A 12,367-nucleotide genomic window follows, 5' to 3' on the forward strand; every position below is an offset into this window, starting at 1 on the left:
AGGCTCTGTTTCTTTGGGCTGTATCCTTGCTTGACTTTGACTTGTTGGAGCAGCTAAGATTTGAACCAGTGACCTTCCAGTGATTAGACGACAATCAAAGTGCGTCATTTGCAAAAAGCTTATCATATAAACTTTATCTATACAGAAATGTTCTCATTCATAAGCATTTGTAGTGCCCAAAATATTTAGAACAAATATTTTTGTTCTAAGAATTAAAGGTGCAGTACAATGGCGTGTACTACTCCCTACACAAATCTGACTTTTGTCATCTGAGGACCTGTTAGAGGTCTGTTTCTTCTTGTCCAATTGCTCATTGATGCAGCTTATCTTTCTGCTGTGGTTTGAGGCAGTTGGTCTGCTCTGTGAAGGGAGTAGTACACACTCTCGTATTGAGATTTTAGGTTGCTTTGCATTGGAGTAACCAACAACTTTGGAGTTTTAGAAAAATGACTAGCCATTTTGAAAGTGTTCTCAAATGTGTGGAGGCTGATGAACCAGACACTTAACTAGAGTTATGCTCACATAGTTTAAAAAAGGGTTTTCAAATGATCAGTTAACAATTAATATGATAAATTTGCAATCGATAACAGCGGTGTGATAGTTGCTTATCAAGGCCTGTACAAAACCTCGTAAAATTCAGTGCTTTTATAGCTAAAAAAATATATTTTCCTTTACAAGAGAAAGGTATTTCATAGTCGGCAAAACATTTTAAATCTGAAGTTTAAGTGCCTGTTTGAGCTTAAGCACAGTCCTGAAGTAAACTTGCATTCTGTACTACTGCAGCAACTGTGCTGCAGATCTGCAGGTAAGAAATGTGACAAGAACCGTATTCTGGTTTTTTGGGGGGTTTTTTTGGCTGGCAGTAGTGTGCCTGTTAATAATGGGAGTTTTCAGCGGATGGATAGAAATCCAAGCAATTAGCGGAGATGGTGACAAGCTGTTCCCGTGGCCTCCGCTGTCATGCTGCTACATCCTGTCGATCCACATTGAGCAATTAGTGGCTTTTGGAGTACTTAGAAGTTGAGGACCGTCACATATGAGTCGTTTACAGTGATGCACCGATGTATGTGACACATGAAGCGGTGCAGAGAGACAAAGACTGAGGGATTGATCCAGTAATAATAATAATTATAGGGAGCAGGGATCTGACTGGCTAATTTTTACAGAGGAAACCATGCCTGTGTTATTTTTTTACTCCTCTCAATAAGGGCAGTCTTATGTAACCAACACTACTTGCAAAAGAAACCCTTACTGGAAACACAAATATGCTAGTGCTATAAATCAGCATGTACACATTGACTTATGGTGCTTTTCCCTGTGGCAGCAGGTTTATATAACATGTTAATTGCTAAGCCTGGATTTGAGTGTGTGCATGCGGGGGTGCGTGTTCTCAAATTTTCCTTTTGTTCTGATGTACAATATTATCAAAAGGTCTGTTTTAAAGCTATTATTTACTCTTTTTTTCCCTGCGTGTATGACACATCATTTACCTGTGTCAACCTGCCTTTCAGTGCTTAACACACAAACATGCTGCTCACGCCTACACACAGCACGCACATATTTGCAAATACAACACAAATATATGCATATAATTTGTAATATAATATACAATTCCATAATAACACTGCAAATCCAAAGTGATATCACAGGACTGAGAAGAAAGTCTGAACACATTAATTTGTATTACACCTTAAAAATTAATAATAAGACCTTTAATAGAAATATATATAGGTCGAGATTAGCTTGCTCCACTTTTCTCAGCTAAGCTACTAATCACAGATAAAAATAAAAATGTAACAGTGATGTAACAGTTTTCTAGTAAAACGCTATGCCATCTCTGACACTATCATGAGTGTCTTCCTGGAGTTACATAAACATTTCAAGGAAATGGGAATTTTTGGTGATTGAGTGACTTGCCATTTTACTTCAAGGAAGTGATTAGGAAACTTCAGGGCCAAACATATACGCCTCAAATGCCACAGGTGACCCAGTGGACATGTCCATCAAAGCAAAGATCAAACCGGGAAGCAAAGGATGCGGTATCGATATTGATAGTCAAGCGGGCCATCTGACAGTCCTCCATGTCCAAAATAAAAGCCTAGCTGTCCTCTGTGAACAGCCGAGGACTTTATATAACAGTGTCATTTGGTTCCTCATCGCCAAGGCTCATTCACATTCATCACCAGATCAGCTTTACTCACAAGCACCCTCACCATCCTCGACACACAAAGAGTGGACATTAGGACATGGACGGATGAGAGGCTGAAAGAGATGAGCGTATTTAATAAACGGATGCCAGATGCCGGAAACAGGATGAAAATGGGCATATGCCGGTCTTTGTGTATGTGTGGCTATGCTAAAGGTGGGTGGGATGAGGCAGCAGGATTGTGTTTCCATGTATACTACAACTCTAATATCCTGCACCAAGTCAACCCCATCCTGTCCTTTCATGGCTCACAGGGTCTCTGTGTGAGTCAGTTATTTCTTTGGCATTGATGGCAGTGCCACTCACGGGTTACATAACATACTAGTGTCTCACACACATAGGCAGCAAACACACAGCGTGAGTATTGTGGGAGCCTCCTCTTGTTCAGGCCTGAGCTTGGAGCAGCCTGCGAATCCTGAGGCGAAAGCAGGCCAGATAGGAAAAACACTGAGAGAACCTTTGTTACAGCCGCTCCCTCGCTCCAATTTCTTCCTCTCTTCTGATCTTCGCTCAACACTTTGCTCTCATTTCATTCGACTCTTGGCTATGACCAAACAAGTGCAGAGTGAAGATCAATGCTTACACCCTGACGAAGGTAAGGCAGCGTCTTCTTCTTCGTCTTCATCGTCATCTTTTTAAATCTTCTCCCTCAGTGCAGAAATGGCTATATTTTCAGCCATTCCTCTGAGGACAAAATGCAAGTCATTCTGCTAAAGACTAATTTTTCAAGTTCAGCACTACAGTAGCTCTCTCTTGGTATGTCATTTTCCTGTCATCTTGCTATTTTTTGAAGGAAGAAATATTAGATGCTTCAACTTGTGTGGCATTTCTGAATTTTCCGAATGTTGATAAAAGATGTCAGTTTTAATCCCACGCGGAGTGTTGCTGAAGTGTCACGCAGAATCGTAGATTAAATGCCCGTTGAAGGATGTCACTACCACACAGCACCTTGCACTGCCTCAGTAATAAATATCTTTCACTCAGTTCTTGGTGGTGCAGTGAGGACGGGCATGTGGAGCAAATTTAGGATGTGCTTCCAAGTACTCTTGTGCCCTTTCTCCCTTTTTTAGAAAGTGTGCTCTGTGGGTCTCTCTTCAGGCTTGTGGGTGCTTGCATGTCCTTTCAGACTCCCTGCAGGTTTGTTTTGCCCTCCAGCTCAGCGTTATGTGTATGTGTGAGTGTGTGAATCAGGTGGCTGTGGTGGGCAGATTAATAATAGATTTTGCCCTGACTTAAGGGAGAAGAAGAGACAGCAGTAAAAAGTTGAGGCTGTATTTAAAAAACTGCAGAGTCACCCATGGAAACAACCTGACTCTGCACAATTCTCATCTTTGAGTGTGAGACTAGAAAGTTCGATTCAGAACACCAAGACTGGCAGGGTAGTTTTATAAGTGCCCGTGAGCAAAACTACAGTGTGCAGATTCCTAATAGCCAACATATCAATCAGACTCTGGGGGAAATAATTATTTGATCCCCTGCTGAATTTGAGTTTGCTCACGTACAAAGACGTGAACAGTCTTTAATTTTTATGGAAGTTTCATTTTAATGGAGAGAGAAAGAACGTCAACTAAAAATCCAGATATAAAAAACACATTACATAAAAGTTATAAACTGCTTTGCAAGCTACACGGGAGGAGCTTGTTAATGATCTGAAGGCAGATGGGACAACAGTCACCAAGGACACGAGTGGTAACACGCTACGATGTAATAGAAGCATATGTACAGACCCTTAAGTTTGCCACTGAACGTCTAAATGATTCAGAGAGGCAAGGAAGAAAGTGTGGTCAGATGAAACCAAAATGGAGCTCTTTGGCTTCAACTCGACCTGCTATGTCAGAAATGCTGAGCATGTCCCAAAGAACATCTCCACAGAACATCTCCACAGTCAAGCATGGAGGTGGAGACATTATGCTTTGGGCTGTTTTTCTGCTAAGGGTACAGGACGACTTCTTGGCACTGAGGGTCCATGCACCATCAAATCTTGGCAGAGAACCTCCTTCCCTTAGAGAGAACACTGAAGGTGGATTTTCCAACATGACAATTGAAACTGAAAGGTTTTATAGAGTTTCTGTAAAGAGGAGTGGTCCAAAATCCCCCTAGTAACGTGTGCAAACCTGGTGTGCAACCACAAGAAACATCTTACAGCTGCGCTTGCCAACAAGTGTTTCTCCAACAAGTACAGAGTTGTCATGTCATAACATGCAAAGGAATTTATAACTTTTATGTAATCTGTTTTTAACCGACTATATAAATGTTGATGCTTGCAGCTGATCAAAAAAGAGAAAACGGCTTCTCAGAATAGACCAAGGCTAAATAATTTCATGAAAAGCAGACATATTCAGGCTCCAAGGTTTAGCTCATTAATCGATAAGAACTCGGCATTGCTCCTGTTGCTCCTGACACAGGTGTACCAAGGCACTGTTAATAAATACCCACAAAAAATTAAGATAAAAATAACATAAACTGCATTGCACAACTTTTTTTTTGAAAAAGGCGCAGTTTACGTCAGAGTTCGTGCAGAACTGCAATAAATGATCACTGCCTTGTCATTTGTATCCTCACCTCCCCTGCTTCCTTTCACTTATCACTGAGATGCCTTATCTCACTCACTCCCAAAGACTCCCAAAGAAAAAGAAATATGGGAAAATTCATGAAAGACACTACCGTAAGAACATATCAGGTAGATAAAAGTACTCAGGATAATGAGAAAGCATTTCATCAATAGACAGGTTAATTAAAGGCCCAAACACTGGCAACGGCCAACTTGCCAACTCTGTGAATTTCTGCATCTTTTTTAATTCTGAGCGCAGCGTGTGAACCTCGGGTGGCTGGTGGAAAAACACTGGATATGAAAATGAACTTTTTTTTAAAGGGGGAAATGTTATTCTTCTTCTACACTTAGCCTTTAACTATAACCCAGCTTCGTAATGCTGTCACAGGGAAGTACAATCCCAAGTATACAATACAGATGGATGATGAGGATTATTAGCTCATACTTAATATTAGCCTTACCCTTAAATCCATATCAATGTAGGGTGGAAATAAACATGTGCATTTTTGTGTGGACACTTTTATTCATCCATTCATCCTTTTCCACTTATCATCAGGATCACGGGATATTTTTAAATTAAAGTTCAAAGTTTAAACGCTTAACTTACAACTCGAGCAAACTCAAGGGGAGCATTTGAAGGCAGCAAAACCCCCGCCCTCGAGAAAAGTCATGCAACCATGCAACGAAACACAAAACTTGGAGAGTGGAAGGAAATAGAGGCGGGACGTATCCGCCCTTTTAAAGAAAGAAGAAAAAAAATGCTGGATGAAGGTCTTCAAGAAAAGGAATGCGGTGTAGTTCGATTACCTCCCTGCCGAGGAGCCAAACCTTTGTTCTAGTAGTGATTGGGATATAGAAGCATCCACATGAAAGACAAAACGACATCTCTGACGTGTAAGTACGCTCAGTATACTTTTGAAAACACCGGCAATCGTTTTACAAAGAAAGAAAGAAAAAAAAATCGCTGTTGTATTTGGATCGTACACTTGTAGGAAACTACAAATCCGCAGTGGGGTTTTTTTTTATACACTTACGGCGCAGGTATGCGTATTTTAATAGTTAACTAATGCAAAGCAAGCGCTTCTAACACAGTTTGTGCATGTCTGTGTGTGTCAGTGTGTCCTGCGAAGAAAACACAGGCACACATACTTGGTGTATGTGGGGGGGGGGGGGGGGGGGGGCCTCCCATTCATCCCATAATCCCATGACCTGGATTTATGATGCTCATATCTATTTAATTGTCTTGCTGATAGAGAGTCTCTTTAAAAGCGCAGGTGAGAGCTTGGTAAGTCTCTCTTGCAACTTGTTGAGCTCCGGTGATGCTGCAGGTAGACAAAATGAAAACTTCCGAGCTGAAAGGTTTGTTTTCTGTGGAATCTTATTGCAGTGCAGTTTTTTTTCTTTTGATATTAACTACGGAATTGAGATCTTTTAAAAATGCATTTTTCTTGTGTTTCAAAAATTGTGCGGCGCCACTTTGGTACTTAGAGTGCGTTTGTCTCCGTTCTCCTCACGCACAGTGATCGGCGTCTCGATTAAGTGCTTTTGGCCTTCACATGAGATATCATCTTACGCACATTCCACGGAGGGGTGTAGATAGAACTTGAACCAGGTGCCTTACATAACCGTGTATAACTGAGCCCGTCTGCTCTTCAAGTGTGCCAGCGCAGAAAACTAATCATTTTCTGCATTGTTACACACATTTTTTCAACCCTCATATTCTAATACTTTGCTTTTTTCTTACTGGTAAGTTAAAAACACACTGTTTCGTCTCTGTTTTACTTTGGACTGACTGTGTACAGGAGTTTCACTCTGTACTTTTCCACTACCAGTGGCTTTTCTTGGCATCTGGCCTCTCCCTCTTGTCCTTTGTGTGCCGGGACAGCCTGCGTCACTCCCGACGGTTTTAAAAGAGGAACAGCCAAAAATTGAACTTGATAGTCCTCGTGACGAGGCTATCAAATTATTTGTACTGAACCTTACTGTACACTCAGCGCGAATACACACGGTGCAGGAATGACAGAAATAAACAGGGACTTGTGGAACAGTCACGAATGTCTCGATCAGTTCTGTTTTAGTGTGCACTCATTTGTAAGACAAAGTCCATCCTGTATGCCTGAAACACTAAGTGGCACCATATGTTAGGCTGTTTACTGGATACATCTGGATTTCATTTGCCCATAGGGTTTGTGTTTGCAGTTTTTGTGTGTGTAGATTGAAAATGTGTTTATTTCGTGGTCGGTTCAGACTGCCTGACTCTCGCCTTACTCTCGGGGGTGTTAAAGTTGGAATGGTATTGCACAAACTTATGTGCAAATACCATTCCAATTTTACAGTGAGTACAGTAGTAATCACATCTTTTTTTCTGCCTTTTGTCCATGTTTTTGACGCAAGCACGGCTGATGTGCGGCCATGACGCGTTGGGAGCGCAATGACCGCTGATTTGTCGAAAAACGGGATCGATCGCCTTCTCTTGGTTCACTTACCAAAGCTAAATGTTTACCAAGGATCACGCCCACCCGGGAGGTGGAGTAGGGGGTATGGAGTGTTGTGGCGTATGGGGTGGAGAGAGACAGCTCCTCCCTCTTCGTAGCCCTATGTAAAGCGAGTGCCAGGGCTAGATGGAGTTTGGTTTTTGGCAGTCTGGAATCGCGGAGCTGCTTTTTAACTCATCATGACGGTCATAACAGAAACGCAAGAGCCTGTGCTGACTTACTCGAAGTCTAGAGGGCTAGTGGCATTAGTCACGGGTATGGATAACAACAAGATTTTAATTTATGATGATGATTAGTGGAATCTCTATGTTGCTTTTTTCCTTTTTAGTCCAGTGTAAATAATCTTTCCATCCGTCTTATTTTTTCCATTGTTTTGCAGCTTTTATGAAACAAAGGAGGATGGGTCTGAACGACTTCATTCAGAGGCTAGCCACAAACTCCTACGCCTGCAAGCAGTGAGTATCAACTCACATCTGACTCATATTATTGTTCTGCGCTCAGAGTGGAGATTGAAACATTGGGAAACCCAACCAAACATTCTAGTTATACTGCACTGAAGAAATATTTGATGTGTGGAATGATGTTAGTCTTTTCATATTAGTGCAAATCTTAGTTCATCTCCACACAAATGACCAAAGTTTGAACTCGGTGTGGTTGTTGTTGTTTTTCAGTTCCGAGGTTCAGTCCATCCTGAACTTGAGTCCTCCTCAGGATCCTGAGCTCATGAACACAAACCCCTCTCCTCCTGTAAGTAAAATGAATTGTGCAATATACGGGCATATCCTCTGTTTTCATGCTTATCATACATGTTATGGCTCCAACTTTTTTTAATCATCTCTGTCCTTCCCTCACAGCCCAGTCCATCCCAACAGATCAACCTCGGCCCATCATCCAATCCTTCGGCCAAGCCCAGCGACTTCCACTTCCTCAAGGTTATCGGCAAGGGTAGCTTCGGAAAGGTTTTGCTTGCACGCCATCGCACGGATGACAACTTCTACGCTGTGAAAGTCTTACAGAAGAAGGCCATTCTCAAGAAGAAGGAGGTATGTGTGCTTGCAGACATGTTTTTGAATTTGAACTCGTACACACAAATTGCAAGCATACCACGCAAGGTGTGTTCATGTCATCCCCCCTAACCACCTCTCTTTGTTTCAATCAGGAAAAACACATTATGTCAGAGAGGAATGTGCTGTTGAAGAATGTCAAGCACCCGTTCTTGGTGGGCCTGCACTATTCTTTCCAAACAGCGGACAAACTGTACTTCATCTTGGACTACATCAATGGCGGAGAAGTGAGTTACTAGCTCAACTGCTGACACGTAGAAAGATGGACAGTCTGATCTATTTAATGCTGGAATTAAGGTCGAATAAATTAGAGGATAACTTTGAGATAGAGGAAGAAACGAAAGGGAACAGAGGCACCAGACGTGACCTGTAAACTGAGGAGGAGTTTAAAGGAATAGTAATGCCTTTCCAGATCAGAAACAAAGATGAGACAGAGCAGAGACAGACAGAGGGGATATCCTGTCATGAGAAGAAGAATAGAAGCTGCTGCTCTCTGTTTTTTTTTTTCTTTTAAACTAAAGGAAACACCTCTCAGGAAATCATCGAGGAGGGGGGGGGGTTGGGACAGCAGAAAAAACTGTGGGCCAAAAATAGCAGCGCCATTCAGACTTGGTGTGCCTCTAATCGAGCTAATTTCCTGTGATTGTTGGACGAGCAAAGACAGTGCTGATTAAATATGGGCCTCATCAGGAAGCAGGATGCATTTACTCTCTTTTTCTCCTTTCTCTCTTTTTCCCTCCATCCTGCCGGTCTCTCACTCCACCTTTGGTCCTCAATTCATCTGTCTTCTCTTGTCAAACTTTTTAAGCTGTCGCCATCCTGCCTCTTAATTTCCTCCCATCCGGTTTCCTTTCTGTCTCTGTCTTTTTTCATCCATTAATTTCCTACCCCTACTTATATATATAATTCTAACAGTGTAATCAAGTTTAGTTATCAGGAACAAAACTGCTCTCTGCACTTGTTTCAAAGACACTTTTTTCTGTTTCCCTCTATGTTCCAGTTGTTCTACCACCTGCAGAGAGAGCGCTGCTTCCTCGAGCCCAGAGCCAGGTTCTATGCAGCAGAGATCGCCAGCGCACTGGGATACCTGCACTCACTAAACATTGTCTACAGAGACCTGAAACCAGAAAACATCCTGCTGGACTCCCAAGGACACATCATTCTCACAGATTTTGGACTCTGCAAAGAGAACATTGAACCCAATGGGACAACATCAACTTTCTGCGGTACTCCAGAGGTAAGGAGAAGCTGTTCAGTGTGGCTCTGCTGTTAAGGTTTTCTCACAGTTGTCTGTAATAGCTGACCGTTTTAACTTACCATTTCTTATCATCTTTTGTTTTTTTTCTCCCTCTGCAGTATTTGGCTCCTGAGGTGTTGCACAAGCAGCCGTATGACAGGACAGTAGACTGGTGGTGTTTAGGAGCTGTTCTCTATGAGATGCTGTATGGCCTGGTGAGTACTTCTAATCATATTACATTACTTTAAATTGGAATAAAATTAGATATTTACTGTTGTCTTATTTGGAACACTGAAAATATTACAGGCATTTATGCTAATTTCCTCTTTTATTCTGCCACCAGCCTCCGTTCTACAGCCGCAACACAGCAGAGATGTACGACAACATCCTGAACAAGCCACTGCAGCTGAAACCCAACATTTCCAACTCGGCTAGACACCTGCTGGAAGGCCTGCTGCAAAAAGACCGGACAAAGAGACTGGGCTGCTCCGACGACTTCGTAAGTCTCCATCTCATTTGATTGTTTACACACCACACGTGGTGACGAGCATCATTTAATTGTTTTGTCATTTCTTTTCCAGATTGAAATTAAGAACCACATATTCTTCACCCCCATCAACTGGGATGACCTCAATGCAAAGAAGATCACCCCTCCCTTCAACCCCAATGTGGTATGCTCCCCTTTTTTAATACTCTGTTAAGCCCTGAGAAAGTCAGCTTTATGAATTTTCACTGTACCCGCTCTTAGTATTTACACAACGTAACTAAAGAGCATGAAACATCGTCACTTAATAAATTTCCAACTATGGTAAGGTATTTTAAAGGTTGGCTAATTCCTGCTTGTCTCCCTGCTCCTTCCTCTCTCATGCAGACGGGGCCCAATGACCTACGGCACTTTGATCCGGAGTTCACAGACGAGCCGGTACCCAGCTCCATCGGTTGCTCCCCAGACAGTGCACTCATCACAGCCAGCATCAAAGAGGCGGCCGAGGCCTTTGTGGGCTTCTCTTATGCCCCATCTATGGACTCCTACCTATAGGATTTAAACACAGGCACTTATCATAGACACTAGTTTAGACTTATTGGGCATGAAACGAGGCATGCCCGTGGACTTGCATCGTGACCCCACTCAATGTTTACCATCAGAATGATGGACATCTCCGAAACCTAACCCCACGACAACTCTGCATCTACAAAGACTTAAACATGTGTACTTTGCCACATCCTCTGCAACTCTTGAATGCTTGCCACAAGAGGATGCCCAGTTGGAGTTCTGATCCTCAAGCTTTTACTTTCACTACCTGCAGTCCCCTTTCAGCCTTCAGTTGTTCATCTATTTCCTGATAGTGGAGGTCATTTGCACACAGGCAGCTTAAAAGCTCCCCTTGATCCCGACGCCACGAGATACAAGCACACGTCCAAGTTCCCACCTTTTTCAAAGAGAGGAAGGCCGGACCAGGCCCAGAGAAGATTTCCATTTTCATCTCTGTAGCGAAAGAACCTTCCCTCTTGAGATTTCTGCTACCACCTGTGAGGACCTTACCTTTTGAGCGCGAATGAGTAGCTTGGAGATGACATTCATTTTGGTGCTTTAGTTTCTTTTCATGTACTTTCCGTGTGTTTTGAAAAGGGAGTTATTTAAAAACCGAATGTTACAGAGAGACAGATGGGGTAATTTAATTTTTCTACAAGGTGCCTTTATATTTTTTTCTCTCCATCAGAACTTACATCATTTGAGTTTGACTGTGTCGACACTAACATCAGAGTTTTATCTGCTCTGCACCTGATTTTTTTTTTGGTTTTGTTGAAGTCACTATCGAGGAAAGATGTAGCACTAAGTTAATCCAATTCTTCTGTCTTTAACATGTGACATGTTAGAACTCGAATGATGTTTCACGTCTTCTTTTGCACATAAAACAACAATGCTGATAGATGGAAAGAGAGCGCACTGCTGCTGCTAGGTGGCGACAAGAGGGATGTGTTGTGCAATGTTTTGGGGAGAGCTGCTCGCCGACCGAGTTCCCCCTCATTCCTCCAGTCTTCCACCTGCCACGCAGTAATGTTAACGGCAGCCCGCGGACGGGCTGACACTTTAACTGAACATTCCATTTTAATATTGCTGTAATGCAGTTTGACGGTATTTAAGTTTGTTTGTATATTTGGAGTTCTGTGTACTAGTTTTAATGTATATTCAACAACAAAAAATGACTAAAGGTATGCTTAAATATGTATACAGTATGTAACAATGTTAAATGTACTGTAAATTGTAAAAATTGTTTAAGATTTACGTGACCATGTTTGGTTTGCAATAAAAGTTTAACTTTATTACACCTTACAAATGTGTTATTATTATTGGTAAATGACTTGTGCACAGAAAAGCTTAGCTGATTCCCCTTTGGCTTGAAATGTCTTTGCCTCTACAGAAAATAAGTACTTCAGAGTTAAAGAAAAGCCCAGCATGAAGAAACATTTACTAGTCCTGGTTGGAACACATTTGAACTACTGAATGTCCCACTTTAGGTTAGAATGAACTTTATCCTCCTCCATGCGTCAGCAGCCTTACACAACAGTGACTATGACATTCAGCTGTGTCTGCCTGGGTGTGTGAAGGGTCAAAGTATTTGCTAATAAAGCCAGTACAGGTTAAACAAAAGTCAGTGCACCCATGAGCAATGCTTTGCTTTGAACTAGAAAACAGGCACATAGGTGAGAGGCATTTTGTTCCAGTGCTAATAAACTAATATTAACAAAATAAACTAACAGGTTGGCATGCTGATGAGCTACTATGTCCTTCTGCTAGAGTTCAAGGTTGTG

At 42.0% G+C, this 12,367-nt stretch overlaps 1 protein-coding gene across 4 annotated transcripts in view; it reads left to right on the forward strand.

Annotated features, from left to right (window-relative positions):
* The window catches only part of sgk1 (serum/glucocorticoid regulated kinase 1), a gene marked incomplete at its 5' end in the record, with an annotated part of 34,783 nt that extends 22,905 nt beyond the window's left edge, over positions 1 to 11,878 (forward strand). Inside the window, 10 exons of one of the 4 annotated variants that reach the window (XM_080883664.1) lie at positions 5,495 to 5,651; positions 7,632 to 7,707; positions 7,924 to 7,999; positions 8,107 to 8,295; positions 8,412 to 8,543; positions 9,317 to 9,553; positions 9,673 to 9,768; positions 9,897 to 10,052; positions 10,135 to 10,224; positions 10,425 to 11,878. In XM_080883664.1, coding sequence (XP_080739790.1) covers positions 5,624 to 5,651; positions 7,632 to 7,707; positions 7,924 to 7,999; positions 8,107 to 8,295; positions 8,412 to 8,543; positions 9,317 to 9,553; positions 9,673 to 9,768; positions 9,897 to 10,052; positions 10,135 to 10,224; positions 10,425 to 10,592 — 1,248 coding nt within the window. In that variant the 3' untranslated portion in view covers positions 10,593 to 11,878. Of the gene's footprint in view, positions 1 to 5,494; positions 5,652 to 6,017; positions 6,117 to 6,176; positions 7,508 to 7,631; positions 7,708 to 7,923; positions 8,000 to 8,106; positions 8,296 to 8,411; positions 8,544 to 9,316; positions 9,554 to 9,672; positions 9,769 to 9,896; positions 10,053 to 10,134; positions 10,225 to 10,424 lie in introns of those variants that run through there. The other 3 variants (XM_080883663.1, XM_080883662.1, XM_080883665.1) reach the window with 3 other exon arrangements.
* Between the last annotated feature and the right edge of the window lie 489 nt (positions 11,879 to 12,367).

The sequence above is a fragment of the Rhamphochromis sp. 'chilingali' genome (genome assembly GCF_963969265.1).
Source record: "Rhamphochromis sp. 'chilingali' genome assembly, chromosome: 5".
NCBI lineage: Eukaryota > Metazoa > Chordata > Actinopteri > Cichliformes > Cichlidae > Rhamphochromis > Rhamphochromis sp. 'chilingali'.